This window comes from Columba livia, chromosome 15 (assembly GCF_036013475.1).
Source record: "Columba livia isolate bColLiv1 breed racing homer chromosome 15, bColLiv1.pat.W.v2, whole genome shotgun sequence".
In the NCBI taxonomy this organism is placed as follows: domain Eukaryota; kingdom Metazoa; phylum Chordata; class Aves; order Columbiformes; family Columbidae; genus Columba; species Columba livia.
In genome coordinates, this window is record NC_088616.1 from 6,718,387 (window position 1) to 6,742,217 (window position 23,831).

The 23,831-nt window shown below is 42.4% G+C and overlaps 2 protein-coding genes across 8 annotated transcripts in view; both read left to right on the top strand.

Moving 5' to 3' along the window:
• Positions 1-8,577: 8,577 nt before the first annotated feature.
• On the top strand, positions 8,578-18,130 carry METTL22 (methyltransferase 22, Kin17 lysine). Of its 5 annotated transcripts, none has more exons than XM_065030780.1 (11): positions 8,578-8,615; positions 10,351-10,687; positions 11,078-11,428; positions 11,810-11,850; positions 11,932-12,076; positions 12,534-12,605; positions 13,192-13,245; positions 14,199-14,279; positions 14,921-15,023; positions 15,566-15,734; positions 17,271-18,130. In XM_065030780.1, the coding sequence occupies exons 2-11, from the start codon at positions 10,582-10,584 to the stop codon at positions 17,304-17,306; spliced, it is 1,158 nt and encodes a 385-aa protein (XP_064886852.1). In that variant the 5' UTR covers positions 8,578-8,615; positions 10,351-10,581; the 3' UTR covers positions 17,307-18,130. The 5 variants fall into 5 exon arrangements, with proteins under 5 accessions (XP_064886852.1, XP_064886851.1, XP_005508494.1 ...); XM_065030779.1 differs by lacking the exon at positions 8,578-8,615 and adding an exon at positions 8,660-8,792; XM_005508437.3 differs by lacking the exon at positions 8,578-8,615 and adding an exon at positions 8,810-9,312.
• A 3,111-nt stretch (positions 18,131-21,241) lies between these two features.
• ABAT (4-aminobutyrate aminotransferase) overlaps positions 21,242-23,831 on the top strand; it is a 48,722-nt gene continuing 46,132 nt past the window's right edge. Inside the window, exon 1 of one of the 3 annotated variants that reach the window (XM_065030776.1) lies at positions 21,242-21,388. The gene's annotated coding sequence lies outside the window, so the exon portion shown is untranslated. Of the gene's footprint in view, positions 21,389-22,453; positions 22,661-23,831 lie in introns of those variants that run through there. The other 2 variants (XM_065030774.1, XM_065030777.1) reach the window with 2 other exon arrangements.

Consider the following 23,831-nt stretch of genomic DNA (forward strand, 5'->3'; position numbering starts at 1 on the left):
TAGAGCATTATTTTGAGCTTTTGCCATCTCTTTCTTACCTCTCCAAGTTCTATTTGTGATACGAGAAAGTGCCTGTGTAGTTCTACAAACTAAGCAACTGTCACCTTGTTGTATTAATAATTGTGATGGTTGGGTGACAGAAGCCACACAAGGTTTATGAAGTAACGTGAAATGTTTTGTTGGACTCACTGATTTAGTTAAGAAAAAACCAGCGAGCTTTAGGGCACATGAGCCTTCAGTGGGACCATCAGCTTCTCTGTTTTTTTCCAACTATATTTGCAGAGTTACTTGAAAGTTTCACTTAACCCCACGAACACCATGTATTGAGCAGATGTTTTATCATCTCTCTTCTCGTAAATCTTGAACCAGAGGCATTCATACATCTAAACCACCACACCACTGCAATGATCAGCCATTCTCATGTACCAGTTAAAACCAAGGGAAAGCAAAGGGTGTAAAACTGCAGGAACATTTAACCCAGTTGTGTCCAAGCCATTAAGCAGGTATCATACAAAATGCTTACCAGCAATGATCTGTGTCCTGGAGAGTTCCTGTCCTAATGTAGGGGCTCACAAAGTTCTGGACATGTGCTTATTTTTAGAAACATTATTACATAAGTTGGTTTAGCCATCAAGATATGCAGAGGTCCTTGTAGAATCTGTCTGGATTAATTTAACAGTAAACAGAATTTAGAGCCTGCTAGTCCCTGATCCTTTTATAACCAGACTGTGATGACAGAAAAATTATGTCAAGAATAAATCAACTCTACATGGAGGTTTAATTTCCACGTAAGCATAATCTATTTAGGCATTCATTCTCATGCTGAGGAGAAAATAATTCCTACAAAGTTAGAAAACTAAAAAAGTAGAGTTCATCAAAACATCTTAATGTATTAATTATAGAAAAGGTTCATAATTAAAGGAAAAGCCAGTAGTACAGATTAGCTTCTCCAGAGATTTAATTTCCTATTTACTGAGGTCTCTAAAAAGAACACAAGACTCCAAAAGTTAAACCAAGATTTTCAGTATAAAAGCTTTAAAATGTTAATCTAGACGTATCTTTGTGAAGAATGGGAAAATCGCTTGGCACAGACAGACTAGGTGTTGGTTAGATCTGCTTACACCAGTCTGCTGCCCAGAATATCAGATAATTCATAAAATGCTTCTAAAGTTGCAGTCAGTTATTAGTCCACAGAGTGGGATGCAGCACAATTAGCAGTCTTCCCTCTTGAGCAGAGCTTCCCAGGACTCTTACTGGGCAAAATGCATCTGCAGTACAGCTCCTTCTGCAGCAAAGGCCTCAGCCCCGTTATCCTTCATGATGGAGAGCTAAGTCCAGATGAAATCCTTGAGGTAAAGTTGCTGTGCAAGTACCACACTAATTGTGCTAATGCTGGAGAGGAGGGAGTGGAAGCCAGAGAAAGTGATTTGGCACTTTGTGGTCAGTCATTCAAAATGGTTCGCTGAATATCAGCGCCCAGAGTGGGAAACAGCGTGTTATTAATCCTATTACAAACACGCTATCGGCAAAACATCCACGTTCGGTCTGGACTCAACTTCTGCCTGGATTTAAAATAGCAGTTCCTCTCATACATAGGTCTGGTGTTTGTCTTTTCAAACTATGTAAACTATCCCCACGAGTTCAGTAAGCACATATACTTTATACGATGTTCATCAAAACCTTTCTTTTTAAAAAGACTCTTATTGCAAGATAAAGTCCTCAGTTTTCACCAATGTTTATTTTATTTTATTTCATTTCCCCGCTGTGTTTGTATTTGTGAAAGAGGTGATTGCGTTACTATAAGTAACTTACATGTAAACTGAGGAAAGGAGGGGTTCCCACAATGTTTACTCAGGAAGAATGGGCACCAATGACTGTAATTAATCGCTGCCACAGAAACAAGTACTATCAACACACCTGATGTCATTCACAGTCTTCTCCTGGGAAATAGCTCATTTTTTCTCCTTTTCTTCATTGACTGAAGAATTAAACAGAAAACAGCTTATCATTCAGCATTCCAGTAAAGCTAATTGGCTTCTGAAATCTGTTGTCATTCTAAGATATTAAAAAGTTACCACAATTACTTCCTCTGTGGTTCAAAAAAGAAAAGCAGAAAGTCATTGTGCAATATTACAATTTTCACATTTGCTGCCCTTTGAAATTAGCAGCTTTTGGCTGGTTGATCTGAGGACGGACCATTCCTTCGCACATTTAATTTTTCCGTCATGCAGTTCACATCCATTTTCTGAACAGCCACAACCTGCAGTGAATTTAAAGGATGAGTGACCGGTCACAATTTATCTCTGATGAGAGAATACAAGGCATATATCACAATGTCCTGGCTCTTGCTCCGTATTACCTGATCTGCCAAAGAAACTCACGGAGTGTAGATATGTCATATAGAATTGAAAGGGGAATTACAGGAGGGACATGCCTGAAGTACCCAGCACAGCCAACTTTTTTTTTTTGTTTATGTCTTCTTGTAAATTGTTTTGATGGAGAAGTAGTTGTTGAGGTCATAGTAGGAGGGATACCTCCCTTTGAGCCAACTGAAGAGATTACATTCTATGACCTTACTGCAACAAATTCTAGCAATTTTATTCCATCAAATTACAGCAACAAAAAATCTGTAGTAGGATCTATCATTCTGTCACCATTTACACAAAACTATGGTTTATAATAGGTTACTACTGCTGGTGCAAAAAAGGAAAAATATACCAGTGAGTCCTGTAAACTCCATAGTGAAACAGCTAAGAACATCACCTACCAGCTTGTGGTGTGCCCCATGGGGTCTCAGGCAGTTGCTCAGACTATGTGTACCAAAACTTAGTATTTTGTTGTCTTTAGAGGGTTTGGCTTTCATACAAGCTATAAGCAATATATAAGGAAGGTTCAAGACATGCTGAATAAGCTCCCTGGGCATTCTTTCTTCATGTATTTGTGTGTTTCTGTATTTTGTCACATGAAACCCAGGCTTCCTCCTTTGGACTGGGGTGAACTGTAAGTCCCAGGTATCGCTATTTTCACTGTGTCAGAATATAGAGTGTGGGAAAGTTTTGATTATCCATGCTCATGCTGGGTGATATCATGAGCAAAAACTGGTCTGAAGAAGGATCCAGTTAATCCAGTGCTCTGAATTTACAAAGTGTTAGTTCAAGGATGTGAAAGAAAAGCTCCTGGTTTAGGCATTCTACTTCTAATCCTACCTAATGACATCTGAAAATGACCTTGTTGTTGTATTGAATATAAGATTTCCTAACATTTTATTCTGGGCTTCATTGCCATCACTGTAAAACACCCAAAGATCAAGGCTGTTCTGATGTGTCACTTTTCTCAGTCAGGCACCTGGCAATCCCCAGTGATAATGGCACTGTGTTTCACCATAGGGCATCCCAGCTCAAATATTTTTTTTAAATATACCCCCCAAAAGTAGCCTTAGCCTCACATCCCTCAGATACACAAGAAAGATGCCATACAAAAAAAAAAAAAAAAAGAAGCAAGTGTTGAAAGTAAAAAGGAACAGCTGGTGTCATTTCTCTTCTCTTGAATGTTGTGTGCTCTGGAAGTTGATTTATGGAGCACTGGTTTGAATTCTGACATGGCTACATACAAAGAACTGAATAAAACTGAGAAGCATAATCTGATTTACTGGAAATTGCTGTAGGAAACACAAAGTAAAAAAAGGAAGTTTGTGTTACTAAATCTTAGTCAAGCAAGTATTTATGTAGTGTGTCAAGCAGAAGAAGACATATAGCTGATCTGAGTGTACTTAGCAGGTAGAACAGAGGCTGATAAGCTCAAGCGCTGAAAGTGACAGACCTGACAAGGAGAAATGCTGTTCAGGAAGGCTAAGGAAAAGAGGGCACAGCACAAAGGCAGTGCAGGAAAACCGGCGAGGAACCAATCCACCCAGAACAGAAAGATTTTCCACTGTTGAAGAAGCATGTGGAAAAAAAAGAGCTCAAAAAAATTGCCTCTTATGTCTCAGCACCCTGACTTGCAGGATGCATTAACTTCGGTCTCTAAGACATATCAAGGAAAAGGAGCAAAGCGGCTTTCAAAATAAAGAAAACATGTTAAAATATGGGACTTATTTTCCACTGATACTTTCCCAGGGTAGGCCTTCTCCCTTCGCCTTGCCATGCTGTCTCGAAGTGGTCTCCTGCATTGCAACAGCCTTTTCTAGGTCCTCAGGCATGTCTCCCCATCAGCTCTGACACCCAGACAGCCTCTGTTCTCCATCCATACCCAGGCAGGGTCTGTCTTTCCATTGCAGTTTGTCCAGCCTGTGTAATTCCCAGCTGAGCACGTCTGTTTCGCCTCTGAAAGGCTGTGGTCTCTTGCTTCTACCACAGGATCTAGTGGTGCAGATGTGGTGGGGGAAAAAAGAGACAGATAATGTCGCAACACAGAAATGTCCCTTCTTGGGCACTACCCAGACACTATTTATCCAGGTATTTTTGTTAAGAAAATAAAGCCCCAAGCATTCAGTCTATGGATGAGAATTCTAGGAGTCTTAGAGCATACCCTGGTCTGAATCCTCAAACTGTGAACAAAGGTGATATTAACAGCCTGCCTCTAAAACAGATCAGAGAATAAATGAATGAGTGGCATGTGATGCAAAAAAAATAAAATCATAGTATCAAGGTCAATGGTGATGCTAAAGTGCTTAGTTTAATAAAAGTGTCCCGTTTCCATTGCAGTTATGATTTGTTACAGAGCAAGTGAAATACTGCCCACCTGAGGCAGATGATGAAGGTGACCTCGTGTGTATGACGCTGCTTCAAGGGGATTACGGGACACTCTTACAGTCTTAACACCAGTAGACAAGAAGGCAGACGGTATTAAGCGACAGGAACAGCAGCATTTTTTGGCTAACCCAGCTGGCTCAAAAGAGGGTGTCTGCCATGGTGTGTGCTGGGAAATGTACTGGATGCAATGAGAGGGGGATGAGGAGGGCAGGATGGCTGAGAGGAGCAGGTCTAATGAGAATCTAAATTGAGATTAAATGATCCCTAATGATGATGTGAACAGCCTGCAATAAACTGCTGTATTATCTAATTATTACTCTTTCTTCAATAGGTCCTGTTTATCTCTAGCATGGACTTCTCGGGACTCAGTCAATGGATGAAATTGGCCCAATTGATCATTTAAAACAAGCAGTTTAACCTCTGTAGAGCTGTCTGGTATGTGAGGTAAAGTCTTTACCTTCCTCTTTTTCATACACCGCAGGTCTCAGGCTGAGAAATGCCTGAGGCTGATTCACTGCCTTGGTAGGCTGACATGCTTGAAAAAACAATGAAAAGTAGTGCTGAGCAGAATGGGTGGATGGCACTTGCTCTTACTTTCTGGAGCACTGATCAATGTTAAAGTCTTTGCTAAAATTTTAAGAAAGCTTTTAGTATAGAGTGCATAATTATAAAATACTTTTCTGCAGTTCTTTGCTGTAATCTAGTTTCGAGATACTGATTTAAAAGACAATTCACGATCCCTGATTGCTGCTGAAGAATCAGCGCGGCTTTTGTAGTTTGTGCACTTGATCTGCTTGGGATTGAAACAGAGCTTTGCATTTACATTAATTTTGCTGCTTTTTCCCCGACTGAGGATTTTTTGTGTGTTTGCAATCACAGTCACTTGATTGACATTGTTCTAAGAATCACCTGAGACATTACATACATGCCTCTTTCAGTAAACATTCTGTGCAAATCAGCTTGTGTTGGGCATGAGAAGTCGAGATGGGCTGATGTCAAAGGCATGCAAATTATTGTTCTGAATAAGCTCGTGGAGAAAAATGCTGTAGTCGAAGAGTGTGAATGTATCTGATAAACAACCACAAAATAGTTAATGAAAAAAGAAATCACTGTGGATTTTAGCTTTGTGCTGCTAATTTTAGTGCTCAGTAATTCCGTTTTCTTGCTGGTGAGGCAGTATGATCCTTAGTTTCCCCTGGGAAGGAGCAACGGATACTCAGGAAGTGTGGAGACAAAAAGTCTGACAGCTGCAGTTGTCCTTTTTATTTTTCAGTTAATCCTCTCATGCACTTTTCAACTTCAAGCAGTTATTTGGGAATTTTCAGCCTGGTGACCAGCACTGAGGTGCCATACATGCCTGGAGAGCAGAGCAAAATTCTTCACTGTTTTATCATCTAAACCAACAGTCCTTCTATTTGCTGTGTGGCCTGACATTTCTCCATCCTGCCTGATGGATCAAGGAACTTGTCTCAAATACTTTGGATACCAGTAAACAAGATGAAGTGAAAACTAGCTCAGCATATCTCCTTTCAACAGCCCCAGTACAGCAGGTTGAAATTATGAGGGTTGATACACTTATTCTTCCTGGCAGCCTTCAGTTTGGTTTTTTGGGTTTTTTTGTTGTTGTTTTTTTGGTTTTGTTTGTTGGTTTGTTTGGTTTTTTGTGGGGTTTTTTTTTGTTTTCTTTTTTTTGTTTTTACAAAATGTGCTTCTGTCTGATAGACATATAATGAGACAGTACAATACATACTGGAAAGATATAATGAGTTGTCAGGGGTATACTACTGCACAGTTTAAGACCAAATATGTGGTGGTGTATTAATTCATCTGGTTATTCCTGTTTTCTTACAATCAGCTCTGTTCTCTTACCTGTTCCAAAGGAATTAGATTTTCCCTGTGATACATATTTTTCAGGGATGTCTGTATTGTTTTCTTCTCCTCTGAGCCTCCTGCTGCAGTGCTGGAATTTTAGAAGGCACACTATAAGGAAATGTCCTAGCAATGTCCTTTGGGCCATGAAATGATTGGGCAAAAATCATATGGGAAGAAGTCTTTTAAGTTCCCTAATTCATGGTGTGACATGACTATGGGATACTCTTGGGTTGCTTGCTTTGAGTGAATTCCTATCTCATATGGCTGTAAGGAAGATAAGGAATGTAACTGAGGTGCATACTAAAGTCTTTAAACAAGAGGCAGATGTCAGGAATTTGCTGCCAAAGCCCTCTTGAGTGTCATATGGAAACCACATCTCCAGAGCTACATTGTCCCTAAACATGTCATGAAGTTATCACCCCCATTATGACGTCTGCAGCCACACAGGCTCCTGTAACACCTAACTGCATTTTTCATAAAAGAAATGGTAGCAGCTCCATTTTTTATGTAGTATACCCTTGTGTATAAAGATCCCAGGTCGTGTAGTGAAACACCTCGCTTTTTAGCTACTCCTCCAGTAATACTTAGCCTGCATACCAGTAAGTGTCTCTTGTTGCAAACGGGTAAGATTTTGTGACAAATACAATCTGCTTTGTCTGCATGTTGTTAGCACTTTATAGCAGTGGGGAATATGCCAGCAGAGGGACTGCAGTAATAATTTATGTGGCAGCTTATCACCACAGGAAGTAAAATAATATTCTGCTCTTTCACAGGAGCCAGATAAAGGAAAACAAATCTCCAAAGCATTTTTTGTCAGATGTTCATCCAATAGAATTCCCCACAGAAACTCCGATAGGAGATCTGAATGGCTCACTGTGTTTTCCATTTCATTACCGCTCAACACTCCAGAGTGTGAAAATAGGGAAAGATTAGTTCATTCTCTTAATAATTCTTAGGTTTTACAGAAATATGCAGATGATGAGAAACAGATACCTAGAAATAAATACAGACTATGCATTACATTCCAAGGTTTTTTACCAGCATGAATTCTTTAATTTTTCCACCCAACAAGCATCCACTCAAGAAAAATACAAGCATTTGACGTTAGTTTGATGCAAAAAGTAATTAATATGTAAATGCCGCTTTCGAACTGGATCCTCCTGCTGAAAGATACCAACAACTCCAATAGCCCCTGCGGATGAACTTAACTAGAACACAATGGGAGTTTGGAGCGTATCTGTGTCGATTTTGCACCCAGACGGGACTGCAGCACCATGGCTGGCTGCGGTGGGGCTGGATGCACGGCCTGCTGTGCCCACACACCCGGAAATTTGTATGATTAAAGTTTCCCACAGCCCTCTGGTATGGTGTTCGTGCTTAGCACCTAGCTCAGTCTTCTGTTTATTTCACCTGGTTCACAATACCTAGCTAATAACTCCGCAGAATTAAGCAGCTAAAGCCCCTATCCCCAAAGTAAGTGAGCAGGTCCTGCTATTGCTCCATCTCATCTCACGGTGGTAGCAGAGCCCTGACTTTATTTGGGCTGAGCAAGAAATGCCCACTTGCCTCCATGGTGTTTTTTTCAGCTTTTGTTTTGAAGCTTGGAGGGTTTGCGTGGAATTACACGCGAACTGAGGCAGGATGAGTCACGCTGAACCCGGGGAATGTCAGAACCGTGGGCTCAAGCTCCGGGCAGCTGCCGGGGGCATTTACTGGCAAGAATGACCTTGGCTGCTGGGGTTTCCTTTTACTGACTCCCCAGATTTATACCCAGGTTTAATCCTAAAATAAAGAAGGGCCTCCACGAGCACAGGGGGAAACCCCACGGCACCATTTGCAGCATAAGGGCACGATCGTTGTGCCGGCTCTGCCCGAGCGAGCGGCGGCTCACGGCGGCGGGCAGGGAGCAGCGCAAGCAGCACTCCGGGGCCTGGGGGGGGGATCCCCGCACCGCACCGCACCGCACCGCACCGCACCGCACCGCCTGCCAGGGTGAGCACCGCAATCCGCCCACGCCAAACTCCGCTCCGCCCCACCCCACCCCGCACCGAACCCGCGGGCAGCGTCGGGGGCCGGCGGGCGCTGCCGGGGCGGGGGCGCCGCGTCAGCTGCGCGCCGGAAGGAGCCGTCGCCTCCCGAATGGCGGCGGGAGGCGGCGTGTGGCGGCAGGTGGGGGCCGTGGGGGAGGCGCGGTCGCTCCGCCGCTGAGCCGCGTCGTCTTCGTGCTCCGCGCTCGCAGCCGTTCCCTGCCCGCGGAGCCGCATGTTCCGCCACCGGCCCCGGGCAAGGGGAGGGGGATCCGTTTGGGAACCGCCGGTGCTGGTGCTGGCCGGGCAGAGGCGGTGGCTCCTGGGCACAAGGGCTGTGGCGGCTGGCGTGCGCCAGGCGGCCGAGACTCGGGGCTTCGGGCTGTGCCCGGGCCGCGGAGCCGTGTCCGGCGCTTCCCGGTAGCGCTGCCCGGGCTGGTCTGCTCCGCAGGCGGCGGAGAAGCCGCGTTTGGGGCTTGGCGTCAACTCCGGGCGCGCGTTGTGCTCGGATTTCTGGCACAGGGAGCGTTGGGAGGCCGGGTTGGGTTTGGCAAAGTTGCCCAGAGAGGTGGTGGATGAACCATCCCTGGAGACATCCCAGGCCGGGCTGGACGGGGCTCTGAGCAACCTGAGCTGGTGAAGATGTCCCTGCTCATGGCAGGGTGAGCATTGGAGGGCCCTAAAATCCAAACCATCCTGTGGTTCTATGAACTAAAGTTGTGAAGGCTGCCTGTATGACATGAAGCATTTTAAGCCTATATGTTCAAGCCCAAGCAGGTAATACAAAAATTAGCATAATCTTCCAATATGTTAATGCCAACACAGGAAATGGCATCAACAGTTTTTAGGTAAGGGGCACTAGGGTGCTCATAGCTGGTGAGAGCTGGGTGTCTTTGTTAAATACATCATTCATATAACACTTGGTGACTGTGGGTGTGATCTAAGCTTGTCATTTCAGTTTTTAAAAGACATAAATTTTGTTTTCAGATACATGGTTCATTAGTGTTTCGCATACCCATCACAAAACGATCGGCTTTGTGGAGCGTAGGAAAATAAATGTCCTCTTTGTTTTTCTGTTCACAAAATATTATTAATTTATTTATGCCTTAAGGCAGAGATACAACTCAGCCTTGGACGTCAGGCAGTAAGGATGATTTCAGGTGTTGGTTCGTTGTTGTTTTGTTTTTTTTCTGGGTAAAAATAAAGAGCACCAAAGGCAGGAGGCATTAACTGCCCAATTAGTGCAGGCATAGAAAAGTAGCTGAATTTTCTCCAGAAGGGGCAGATACTGCTTTTGCAAAATTTCAGGGACTAACCTACGATAATACATACAGTAATTGCGTCCAGTTCTGAGAGATTTCTATGAAGAACAAGATCCCTTAAAGTGGTCAAGTTGCGCACACAAGGCCTTCTGTTCATTTGGAGACCTTGACTTAGCATTGTGAGTCTGTGCTTTCATGATAACACCTTTTTTTCAGGGGGATTGTTTTTGATACAAGCTAATCAGTAGCTCTTCCTAAAATACATGTTGTCTGTAAGCTACTAACAAGTATATATTTGATTATTCTTTGGAGCATTGTAAAAGAGCATTGGAGCATTGCAGCCCTATTGGACATTGTAAACTGATTTTTGTCGCGTAAAATATCACTGAAGCAATGTTAAAACTGTGTCAGGATGTCACTATTTGTGTTTGGTTTTAGGTTGAATATCCTGATGCACAACTGGGTGTCCTATTGGAGCGTGGTGGAACTTGTATGATCACATCTTGCCTGAGGTCTCAGAAATGATGTCATGAGGGTATCTTGCTGAGCAAAACTGTAACCTGCTCATAGAAGAGTTATCATATCACTGTGACAGCACTTTGTGGGGGACTGTTTGGGTACCGTAGATGTTCCTCTCAGCACATCGTGGTAGATGTACCAGAGGAAGAGATGGATAACGCCACATTTAGAAGCAACACTGTACTGTCTGATGTGCACTTACACTGTCCAAATAAAAGACATCTCATGGTGCGATTGAACACAGTTGGACAGCCAGGTAATGCATGTTTAGACTGGAGCTATACTTTAAGCGTATTCATATATTTGCAATATATGAATCCTGCTTTGAGTGGTTAATATGAATTATTACATTTTATTCCAGTGAGAATCACTTCCTACTCAGTCTTTAAGAAGAGATTGCGACTGAGTAGGTGCCGAGTCAGCCAGTAAACTGAAAGTGCTTCATTTATTTCTACTGACGGAACTTAATAACAGAAATATTTCTTCATAGCAAATTAAACTATATTTCAAGTTACCTGTATGATTTTTAATCCTCTAGGTTTTTGATATGTGATATGCATACCAAAATTTCATGCAAGTGGAAGCTGTGCATAGACTCTGTCCTTACCTGCTGTTGAACTTCTCTCCCCACTCTGTGCTCTTACAGTATTCCTGTCGTATTTCAAACTCCTTTGGAACACAGAAGATTCGTCACCTGAGAAAGATGTGAGAGAAGCTACAACAGAAAGGGAACACCCGTATGGAAGTGGAGATGTACTGTGTGACAAGGACGGCAATAATCTAAAAAAAGAGAGAGAGACAAATATTGAAGGAGTAGAAGCTCTGCTGGATGATGACGGAGACTTGGAAGTGGTTAGAAGACCTCGAAGTGCCTCTGATTTAGAAGCAGAGAATCTTTTGAGGGATAGAGTGTATCCTGTAATTCTGATGAAAGGGGGAGAAGATGCTTTTGAAGATGAAGAACAAGGCGGCACCTGCAGTGATGTTGTTAAAATAGGTAAACAGTAGGCTTACAGTCAAGGAGAAATGGAATAACTGTGTTTGTGGAAAACAAAAGAAAGCTCGATTTTCTTTAGAAATGTAATAGCAGTTGTTAAGTGAAAGGAGATAACAAACCAAACATAATACTGTGACATTGTAATTATTTTTAAAATTTACCATTTTTCTCCAGAAGTTATTTGAGCAGTAGTGTACCATGGGAGACTCAGTGTTCCTTAGTTAGAGTGGGGATTTTGGCATTATCTAGCATTATTATATAGAACGAAGAGTGTTTAGTTCTATATTTGAAAAGGAAGCATGACTTGATGTTCAAATTTGCCACTATGGAACCTGATTTGAACAACATTTGGAGATAACTATTCTATTTTCATTTTCACAGAACATACTATGGCGACCCCCTTAGAAGATGTTGGTAAACAAGTATGTATTCTGCTTTGTAGCATCTTGCTGTAGATTGTGCATCAGAATTTGCTCAGTTTTAACTGCTTCCCTTATCCACAGGTGTGGCGTGCAGCCTTTCTTCTTGCTGATTACATTCTGTTTCAACGGGACATGTTCAGGTGTTGCTCGGTGCTAGAGCTCGGAGGCGGCACTGGAATTACAAGCATTATCATGGGAATAGTTGCCAAGAGAGTTTATTGCACAGGTAAGGCAGGTGGTTTTGGTTAAATATTTTCATGAAACTTCATGAAGCAAGCAGTGCTTTCATCCTGGGATTCTGATCCCCATCTGTTCAGTTTTAGCTAATTATTTTTATTAATGTGCATAAAGTTGTGTTGTTTATTGAAAAATAACAAGAAGTTTCTGCACAGATTGAAAAAGCAGTACTATTTTTAAGCTGTGAACTTAAGATGGTGTGCCTAGCTCAAAATAGGTGGTAAAGGGATCTAACTTCTTTCTTCAAAGGTGACTCAGAGCTTAGTATGGAAAAACAAAAGCAAGAAGGGTACTAGGGAAACAATCATCAGTGGATAGAGCTGCTCTGAATTTCCCTTGATCTCCTCAGCTTAAGAGAAATTTCGGTTATTGATCTGAGGGGTCAGCTGCATGCACGGCCCATGCAAAATATTCTTATTTTGAATATCATTATGACTATTTTTCAGATGTTGGTGAAGATCTCCTGGCCATGTGTGAGCAAAATGTTGCGTTAAACAAACACCTGATGGAGCCGGGAAGTAAGTGCTATACAGTCATTGTTGGTGCAATTGCTTGTATATTAACTACTGTGGGATTAAACAGCACAGTCATTGACTACTTGGCATATTCATAAGTAAAATTAAATTTTTGTCTTGATTTAAAGCAACTCATTTACAAAGAAAGATGCAAGATATCTCTCTCTGGTCCATAATGGGTCAGCTTTGGAGAAAGTCAGCAGTTAAGACCAGCTGTAGTTCCTATGCAGTTGCTGTGTGAGTTTCATGGAGGTACTTGGGAGGATCACAGATATCCAGGTGCCAAGGGTCACATAAAAAGTGTAAATTACAGAGATAGAACTCTGGAAAGGAGAGGTATTTTGCAGGTGGGACATGTAAAAGAGAACATAGGTTGTCTTGCTGACTCTTAAGTTCATCCTGTTCTCTTGTGAGTATCTAACTGGTTTTATACAGTAAACAATTTGGTGTTCAACTTTACTTGTTTCTTACATCCTCATAATTAATGTATCTTAATCACTTGTCTCAGTACAGATTTGGACTCTTTACTTTTGCTTAGGTACTGCCTGGAAGGCTGCTTGTCACTGATGTGATCTTTCTTCACCCACAGGAGGGGAAGTTAAAGTAAAGGAACTGGACTGGCTGAAAGATGAATTCTGCACTGGTAGGTGGTTATAATGGGTCCTTTCAAATAGGGTTTGCTGGTTTGTTTTGTTTTTTTTTCCCTGCAGAGCCATCAAGAAATGCTTATTCCATTGTTTATGAATAAAGCCTTCCAGCACACACGCCTCTGGAAAAAGAGTTGGAAGTACACGATTGTCTGTGGGTGGATCATTGCCCTGTGAATGGGTATGGAAGGGTTCACTGACAGGTTGGGAATAGCCAAGTGGTAGCTGTCCTTTACTGAGCTCAAAGTCCAGAGATATGAATGAGATATGTCTGTTATGTGGTGATTGTGGAATCCAGGCCCAGTGACGTGGATTTGAGCTGCCGTAATCCAGATGTTGATGTGATGGTATTCTGTGGCCTATGGCTGCACGAATAAGCAAGTGGAAACATCCTTTTTGCATTCCAAAACATCTCTTGGACCTCAAAAAAAATCTGATTAATGAAAATATTTGATACTACCAGTTGAAAAGGCTTTCTGTTTTTTAGACTTTCAGATAAAGTTTCTATATTTTAACAAAGTCTAAATTTTTAAAAGCACGATGAAGTAGGAAGCTTAATCAAAACTCACACAAAGATGCATTTGTTTTTTTACTGAAAGCAGTATTTGTTTTAATCTAGTTAAATCTGTGGTCTTGCTACAAGATAGTAGTTTTTTTGTAAATTCTGAAGTCAAACTTACTTAGATACCTACAGACATAAGTCAAACTTACTTACATACCTACAGACATACTTACTCTTGCAACTCAGCCTTGGGAGGATTGGAGATAACAGAGAAAGCGAAGGACTGCAGGAACTCCAGAGGATGAATAGAGGGCAGTTTTGATTTCCCTGGGTGGGTCCATGGAGGAGCAGCTGACCCCAGGAGTTAAGAAGGAGTTACTTTTTTTCCATCTATCAATCATTTGGGACATTTAATCATGTACAGCAGAGCCATATTCTTTGTTACAGATCCTGAAGCTCCTTATAGCTGGTCTGAAGAAGAGATTGCTGATTTGCATGACCACTGTACTGTGATAATGGCAGCTGATGGTAGGTAAATATAAACAGTAAGCTTTTAAATCAAACACTTGAGCATGATGAGTAATACTTTAAACATACCTAGTTTGCTTTTGAAATCTAATAGCTCAGATTCTTACCTAATTTGTCAAAGCGTTCCTGTCAAAGTGTTCCTGTTTGTATTTTTTTTTTTTTAAACAATTGTATTTACATTCTATCTTAGCAATAGGAGAACAGATGGTGAAAACTACTAGCTTTTTCTTTCATTTGGTGTGGTAATTATTTGTGACTAAATAAATTACTCAAAGAACATAACCACAAGCAAGGGATGCATTTGACTTTGAGAAGAGAATTTTGTGTCCTTCCTTTGTCTTGCATCAGATAAACTCTGAGCAAATAATGAAAAATAGGTGGTTAGACTAATGTATTTTACAACGTGGAAGTGATTCCTATTGATGAGAAATTTTAAAGAAAGCCTCACATAAATAGCAGCAATGGATTCTGTTATAGGGTCAGTTGTTGCCCTTAAAAATATACTTCAGGATTTAGTTAAAATAGTGACTTGTTTGCTTAGAATAACCAAACTAAGGCCTGTTGTTGTTTCATAACCAACACTTAAGTAGATCATACAGTCAAACATATATATTTTATGTTCTTAATCCTTCTGTTTTCAGTGTTCTATGATGATGACCTGACAGATGCCTTGTTCAGAACACTGTATAGGATCACACACAACTTGAGAAATTCTTGCACAGTTTACATAGCATTAGAAAAAAGGTAAGTATTACCAAGAACTTAAAAGCACTAAAATCTTTACACACTTTATTTGGAAGAAACGTGATTTGATTGAAGGTCGACTTCTGATTTTCATTGTATTAGTTGATTGCAGGCTGCAGTATATGCTCAGGACAAACATTTGTTGTCCTACCTTTTGTCTTGGAGCAGATGACCTCTATAAATAGGTGACTAAACTGATGTATTCTATAATACCTGGTAACATTTGCCATTTATTTCTGAGGTCACAGAATGGAAGAAAGAGGCATAGAATTAGGGTATACAGGAAGCCAAACCAATGATTCTGTTGTGGCAGAGGGCCTTAAAAATCAATGGAAACTTTTATCCCAGAATGGTTGTGTATTGACGCTAACATAAAGTCACGTCTGCGTTTCAGGAATAGTGGGGGAGTTACTTTTTTTGGCTATCACAGTTAGCTAGTTACACTGAGAAGACTCACATTTTTCCTTAGCTGAGGAAGGTTACGTAGCTACTTAAGATGTCAGTATAGGAGAGACATTTTCAATTAAATCTTCTCTTGCCAGGCTGAACTTCACTTTAAGACATATGGATGTTACATGTGAAGCCTACAGTCATTTTAGAAATACTCTAAATGATTTGGAGAACCTCCAAGATGGAAAAATGAAATATACTGTGGAGCCCATCAAGCTTGATTTCTGCCAGTTTCTCGTTTATGAACGAATTGAGCAGTTGGTAAGTGGCATTCATTAAAGTAAGTGTAATGTGTTGGGTTAATCATCTCAAATTAGTTTTCAGCTGTTTGCTGAACAGGAGAATAAACATGAACTTTTCATGTATTGCCATTTAGCTTTTTGTTGTTTTAAAATTCTTCTTGTTTGTGCTTACTGAATCTACCCTAGATTGGCACAACACGCCCTTTTCTGTCACCAGCAGTGTGGTGGCTCAGGCTGCGTCGTTTCCTCCAAGGTTAAGAAGCAATCTCCACTACTTTGAAACGTACAGTTTTTGTGATTGACTAGAAAATGGGACCAATATCTCTTCTCATTTATTTGCATGTAAAAGAGCTTTCATTTCGTAGTTTTAGTAATTACTTTTCCAGTTCAGAGTTCAGGAAATAATGCTCTAATATCTGTGAAGAAGTCAATTAGCTGTAAACTTCTGTTATTCAGAAATATGTCAGATATCATTTTTGTAGTTATTACCTCCCAAGCACTTATGGTTCTCTTTATTTTTGTTTTTCAGTTGTCTGCTCTTAGGAATATTACTCAGGGTGGCTCATAGCTTGCTAGCTTCTAGAACAATGCAATCTAACAGGTCTTTTTAGGGAACATGTAAATTTTGTACTGCATTGCAAATCTCTTACTAGGAAAAGATGTTCCTGTAGTTGGCAAACTATTACTGGGGCTTCTACAGTACATACGTGTAGTGATGTTATGAGGGCCACAGTTACTTTATGAGATTGACTTTTCTACTTAATGCTGATACTTTGAGGCGTAAAAAATGCAAAATTTTAAAATAAGTTTTGCAAGTATTTAAATGTAACCTGGGTTATACCTAAATGTGTAAACTCATTCCCTAACCTTTTTGTGGAAGGCTACTGGTCCTGGAAATACATGCATTTTAAAAACACCTAGGTTTTTTATTGATCATGAAATATATTGCCACAATTCAAGATGTCATGGTGAAGAGTATGGGATACTCTGCTTACTGATCTTTAATATAGCAAACAAAGCATATGCTAATTTATTCTACAGAAATAAAGTCTGGTTTTCATCTCCATTGTCCAATGGATAGAGAAGCGTGTGTGTGCTTGTGTAACACACGTGTTTGTGAGACTTTGATTCCTCAGTAAATTGAGTATTCTTTCAGTTATATTTTTACTAGCATTATTGAAAGCTTTCTTAACACAGGTTAAGAAAAAGAGGAAGATTATCAGTCACAATACTGCAGAAGGTCACACAGTCCAATGGAATTATTTTAAAACAAATTATTTGAATGATATGGATTTTTTTTTTAATTTATTTTAAAAAATCATGCTACAAGAATGCAAAAGTCAATTCTATTCCTCTTTATCAAAGATAATTTGGTAATTGTTCTAGGAGGTTACACAGATGGATTTAGTATCCATCCGCAGATGGACACTATCTGGAGATGGTGGTATAGGGTGTGTCTTAAAACTTGTCTTCAAGGGGGCATGTTGAACTTTTTCATAATTGCAACCTACTGATCTGAGAAAGTACCTGTATGTATTTATTTCCACTCCTACAGGAACTGTGGAGGATCGTTGCTGAACAGCTCACATGACAGCGACATGAGAAAATAGAAGATTTTGTTAAAAATGGATTTTCATCCCGAGAAAAGCATTTACCTGGTGGAACTGTGGTCTCACAAAGTATGGCTGTGCAGATTTGCTTTACTTCAGTAGGTTTTGGTTTGGGTGCTTGGGACATAGTTTCTTTGATGTTTCTTTTACAAAACTGTTTAATATTGGTCTTTTCTGTATGCGCTGGATGCCAAACGGTGGCAGGGACACAGTGGCTTATTCTTTGGGGTTGATGGCTTAGGTTTTGGAGTCTGACAAGGAGCTATTTTAACCTTTCCGTGTGGCTGATTTGCAGATGTCATGCATTTTCCTTTTCATCTTCTGAACATGGGCAATATTCTTGGTCTCATCCTAGTTCCATATTATTTATGTTTATGACCATTTGTGAAAGAGTGTTCTGGGCAAGATCTATTTGCCTTTCATGGACTCTTCTTTAAGCAATCTGTTTATGAAACTTAGTCCTTAATTTTCAGTTTGTCCTATCTAAATTATACTAGTTTAGTACTACTATCCGAGCTGAAAGAAGATGAGATGCATTTTGCTTGAGCCTCTAAAAATACTCCACAGAGGTCCTGGAGCTATATTGTCCTGCTGAAATTTTAAGCTATTCTGTCCTCGCCAGGTTGAGGGTGGAAGATACCATGTGAAGTGATGGATATGCTACTGCTCTTGAAATGTTTGGGATCCTACCCTCAATGTGTATGTGTGAGGCTGGGGAGAAGGAGGTGACCGAGAATGTCTTGCCCATGCAAATGGTGCCTTCACTATCTTTGACTTCAGATTAAAGTGCAACATACTGATCAAATCTCTCCTGTGTTATTAGTGAAAGCAAAAACGTGTCTGTACATTTTATGAATTTGGTGTGTGCTGGGATGTTTGTATCACTTGCCATATGTACCCTGTCACAGACGTTCTTGTGCCTGCTGGATTCTTTAGCATTATGAGGTTTGGGTGATGAAGCTGTTGTGCCCTGGGACTTGTGGGACTGTGCAGATGCTACATTAGAAGCATCTGGTTGGCATCTCAAAAGTCTGTTGTACATGCGGTTTAGTTCAGTTGTCTTAGGTCAGTTATTTCATAACCTGCATATGTATATGGAGACATATTTTTTGTGTTCTTTAATGACATGAAAGGTTGTTAGATGATGATGGCCTTTTCCTGTAAGTGTAGTCAGAGTAAATATTACATTATGTTAGCATCTATCTGCCTAGATTAATACACAACTTCTCTCATAGACCCCTCATTTGAACTTCAAAGATACAAAGCTGTATTTTAATCCAAAGATTCCCAAACTAGTGTTCTTTTGTTTGTTTTGTAATGTTATTAATTTCAGTAGAGTAACTGAAAACAATTGGGTCTGAGTCTATTTAAGTAGTTTATTTGAGTAGTAATTTTTTGAAGGCTTTAGCAAGAGTTAATCTGAAGTGGAGTGAAATAGCACAGGCAGTTCAAGAAGATGTTTACTTAGACAGGACTTCTGAGAGTCTGAGGAATTAACAGCAGAAACTTATCCAGATAGAAAGATGCTGTAGATCTTTTAAATGTAGAATTTAGCCATTTACTGCAGCTGGCTTAAAGTAATATCTGGAAAAGTTTAAAAACTTTTGAGTAAATGCAAACATCCTGGCTGCTTGGGGAGCAAGCTGAAGTAGAATTTCCTCCTAAAGAAACAAAGTTAATCTTTCTGTTGAAGGGAAAAAACAGCTTTGGGGGTTCCATGACTGAGGTCTGGTGGTTTTGGTAGAGGAGTTTCACTGATTTGTTGGGAAGTGTGCTCATGGATGGACACATGACATTCCCAGAGGCATCTTGCTTGAAACAAACTGATTTTTCGCTTTTGTCGCTGGTGTATGCTGAAATAACACCTGTCCTTTCTCAGTGCCCACACTTCAGATGAAGATGGCAGGAATCCCTGTCCTGCTTTTGTCTTAAGAGGAACATGGATGACATAAGTGTAGATATTGGTCAAAAGAACAACTTGAACTTTATGTGACATTTGAACGTGCACTGCAAGCTGATCACATTAGTTCTTTTCAGTCTTTGTTGATGTCAAACTTGGAGAGCTGCTTTGTTGTGAACTTCTGTGTGCTACTTTGCAGTAGAAAGAAAAGTTGTTTAAGGTAATAACTTGATGGGATGCATTATGTATATTTATTACCTCTGTGTTCTCATGTGTAGGTGGCTATTCATAGACCACATGTGTAGCTCCATCTGCTGTACAACATTTTGAGTCAAAACATTTAACAGTTTGTTACACACCCTGTGCCTTTCTGCTTTAACAATATTGTATTTTGGAGTAACAGTTTAGGTTGAATACGTAGTTCTGCATTTCTCACCTAGACTTGCAGATGTGTGTATTAGAGATAAGGTTACTGTGAAGATCGTCTTTAAAAAAAAGTGATTTTGAATTACCTACTTTTTAACGGTAGCTTTGGGAGGCTGCCTCCAGCAGTTCTGGATTTTCAAGAAACATTCTAAGAAGAGGTGCACATAACTTTTTCTGTGTGGTAAGGATCAGGACTTAAATTGGGTCTCAAAGTTTTATAGCAGATAAATGTCAGGAGATTGCCTACTCTTTGACTCAACTGTTTTCATGAACTTGTACATACATCACTAGCTCCCATCCTTTTTTGTTTTCACCAGATAATTAAGGGGGGGTCTAGTCCTAAATGAGGCCTGGCCTAGCTGCTGGAAATGAGCTGTTTCTGTTCAGATTCTTCTGTGTCTAGTTACAAATCCTATCCCTTCTTCACTTTCCTCTACCCTCTGAAGAGAAAATTCTGCAGTGGCTTTCATAGGACAGAGTATAAATTATTGATTGATGTGCTGTTACCCAGAGAGTTATACCAGACTGACCCAGCAACCACGGTGTGACGTGCGCAGCTAAAACTAAACAATGTAGGAAGACAAAAGAACCCTTTGGAGGTTCAAATCAAGCAGTAGGATTTGAAAATGAGCTGCTTTTGCTGCCAGGCTGTCATACGCCCTGGCACATGACACGGGTCCAAAGGCTTGTATTTTATTACAGACTTCATCCTGCTCTTGTTTCACTCATCCTGACCCTGATTTTCTGTGTGTCTGTGCTGCAAGTTGGTGCATTAACCAAGGGCCAAGGTTCATCTTGAAAAGCAATGCCTCTGGAGCCGTCAGGTGTGTTGGGACAGCAGATTTCTTCCAGCAGATGGCATGTGCAGTTTTCTAACAATGCCAGCACCCAAGTGAAGTTCCATGTATCTGCATATCTGTGTGTGTGTGTGTGTTCACAAACTGCTGGCCTGAGCCACCCAGGAGTGTCTGAAAGAGGAGATGCGAAGGAACATCTCGAGCTCCTTGGGCAAGGTGAGTGTATTCTCTAAGCTTCTGCTTCCTTTGTATAAGGGATTTTCTTTTGTAATAGGGATAGTGAAAGCAAATTGTAAAAATTCTCTTTATTCCACGAATTTTGTTCTCTCCAGTTTCTTATAGCTAATAATAACTCTGGAAGAACAAGAATCTCATTTTATGTTTATACTCCTAGGACCTGAGCTTGGTCAGCCAGTGAAAATAATACACTAGCACCAACTATAAAGAAAATGTTATTTGGAAAACGAAGAAGAGAGTTTATTGTGGGAATATATGATCCAAAAATGTCTTTCCAGTCTTTGAGTGCAGTTTGGTGCGAGCACAAGTGACTGTACTGCATAATCCCTTGGGAACTTGTCCAGTCGGCCATCTCTCCATTCCTCAGGAAACGCTGCTTTTCCCTTTGAATGCTGGGTATATTTGATAATGAATCAGATAGTGACAAGCAAGAGGCTAATCAATAATAATTAAAAAGTAACTAACTCCTGCCGCAAAGATGAGGAGAAATATATATAACGAGTTAGGCAAGAAAGTCAACAGTGAGCTGGATTGGCAGATACCATGAGAAAAGTAGAGTTTACTGCTCTGTAATGGCCCAGCTCCGTTCCTGCGATGGGATATTGGTAGTAGGTTTACATTGTAGGTTGATCAGAAGGGACACCAAGAAATTATCTCCTCTGTTTTCCTCTCCAAGTAGAATCATACTCATCTGAGAATCCTGGTGAGTGTTTGTCTTGGTTTTTATTAAAGCCTCTCACGACGGAGAACTTGTGTTTCTCCCAGTAATCTGTTCTAGTGCTTCATTGTCCTTCCTGCTACAGAGGTTTTCTTCGTGACTAAACTGCTGCCTTTCTTGTAATATTGGACCATTAAATCTTTCTTATTGTAATAATCTGTGACAGATTGAAGAGTTCTACTCATGATAAGAAGATGTCTTCAGAGAGGATTGAGTCCTGGGTATAAACTTACTGATACATCAGCTGTGCCACTAACTTAATCTCTGGACTCTGGCAGTGTCAGTGGTGGGGACATGTGGTGCCGGGGAGGATTCCTGTGCCATCTGCAAGTCACTACCACGTGCATCGCATCTACCTGCTTCAATCCTCTGCTGCCTGCAATTTTGTTCTAGGCTGGGTTTCAATATTAGTGAAGACTTGGATTTTAAATTTAGAGTTTGATGTCAATGCTAGTTTTGAGTTTCTAATCTGAGTTATATGTCTAAATGACTTTCCCTCTTACTGTGTTTGCTAAGTTAAGTATGTCCCAAGTGACTGCAGGTAAATATTAGGAATTAATGGAAGGACAGTGGGTCTTTGTGAAGCTGTAGCAGTGGAGACCCAGTTCCCCCTCACGATTAGCAACTGGGATCCCTGGCCTTTCTCAGCTGCACCATGGCCTACAGAGCTGACCTGAGCACAGCAGCCCAGAGAGGGGCTGGCAGCTCCTTTTTCAAGAGGAAATTATTTGCCAGCAACAGGATTTTGGTTTCTCTTCCCTGTTCTCTCTGCCAGGTGTGGTGGGCACCCAGCCCGGTGGGTGCTCCAGGGGAGCGCGCTGTGCAGCGCTCACTGCTCGGTTCCGGCAGCAAGGTTTGCAAAGGTCCGTCCTCAACAAACCGTGCTCGGACGGACCGCGTGTCCCGCGGCCTCTGCAGCGCGCACACTCCGCGGGCCCAGACCCAGAGGCCGGTCACCCGCGCACGCACTTCGCGGCCCCGCGCTGGGCCCGCCCCGCCCCTCCCCGTGCCGCCGGGGGCGAGCCCGAGCCGCGAGTCCCCATTGGCCGGGCCGGGCGCGGGGCTGCGGGCGGCGGCGCGGATTGGCTGCGGTGCGCGGAGCCGGCGGAGAGCGGCGGCGGGGCCGCGCGGGCAGCGAGCGCGGGGCCTGTGGTGGCGCCTGCTCAGCCCAGCGCGGCGCCACGGAGCGCGGCGTCCGCAGGAGACGCAGACCCGCACGTCCGGCCGAGCGGCGGAACCGCAGCCCCGCAACTCCCGGTGAGTGGCGGAACCGCGCGGCGCCGCGGCCGGTCGGGGCGAGGGGCCTGCGTGAGCCCCCCGGCGCTCCCCCTCATCCGCTCGTGCCCGGTGAGCAGGGCTCCCCGCTGGGCCCGGAGCCCGCAGGTTGCCCCTCTGTCCCCGCCTCCGTCCCTGCAGGCGGCGGTGCCGTCCTGCCGGGGTGGCCCCGTGTCGCGCTGCCGCTCGGTGCGGTGAGGAGGGAACGCGGGCTGCCCTGGCCCGCGCTCCGATGCCCTTCGCGCGGCGGGGCTGCCTTCCTCCATGGCCGCCCCCCGCATGAATTGACGGCGCTGGGGCTGCCGGGGGGACCGGCTGTGGCCGCTCTCCGCTCGGCTCCCGCGGGGCTGGCGCGTACGTGGGGGCTGCGTGTGCCGCAGGGGGGGTGTTCGTGTTCCTCTCGGCTTTGAGGGTGTTGGCGTCCTCGGGGAACCCTTTTTTGTTTTTTTTTTTAGTCAGACCTGAGCTTGGTTCTGGGCCTTGCAATTGCCAGGCAGGGCGCAGCCCTTCCCGGTGGATTCGGGGGACGATGCTGAGGAGCAGAATTTGTTGTTATCCGTGAGTTTCGCCGCATTAGGGGCGGTGGGTGCGATGCTCTGTGCCCCTTGCAGCCCGTGGGGTTGGTGTCCCACACAGCAGGTGTGCCCTGACACACATTTGGGGAAAGGCAGGAATGCAGGGGCACAAAACCCCTGAGAAAACATATGCATACCGTGGGGAAAACACGGTTGACTTTGCACATAGGGTCTCCTTTTCTTAATACGTTGCAGGCAGCTGAGTGGAAATCTTCAGTACTGGTGTTTACGGAGGCCTGCTGCTGCACTCCAGCTGAGGTTCACTGGTTCTTTTCAGTTTCGTGTTCTCCAAATGGCTATGCTACAAAACCCGGGCTTTGCCTTGGGATCTCCCTGTCTTCATTTACCTTCATTTGTGCTTTAAAGTAGCGTGTGCCTGTTTAACCAGAGCTTTGCTTTTGCCTCTGATTCTCCTTCTATGTTTATAAAATATAGCAAAGGGAATGATATGCCAAGAAACTGAACTAAAGTAGGAGACTTCCAGGTAATTTTGTAATCAGTAATGAATGTTCAGGCCTACAAAAACTGGATTTTGCCCTGCAGTTCAAAGGCATGGCTCACAGGTGCGGGCTCTTAAA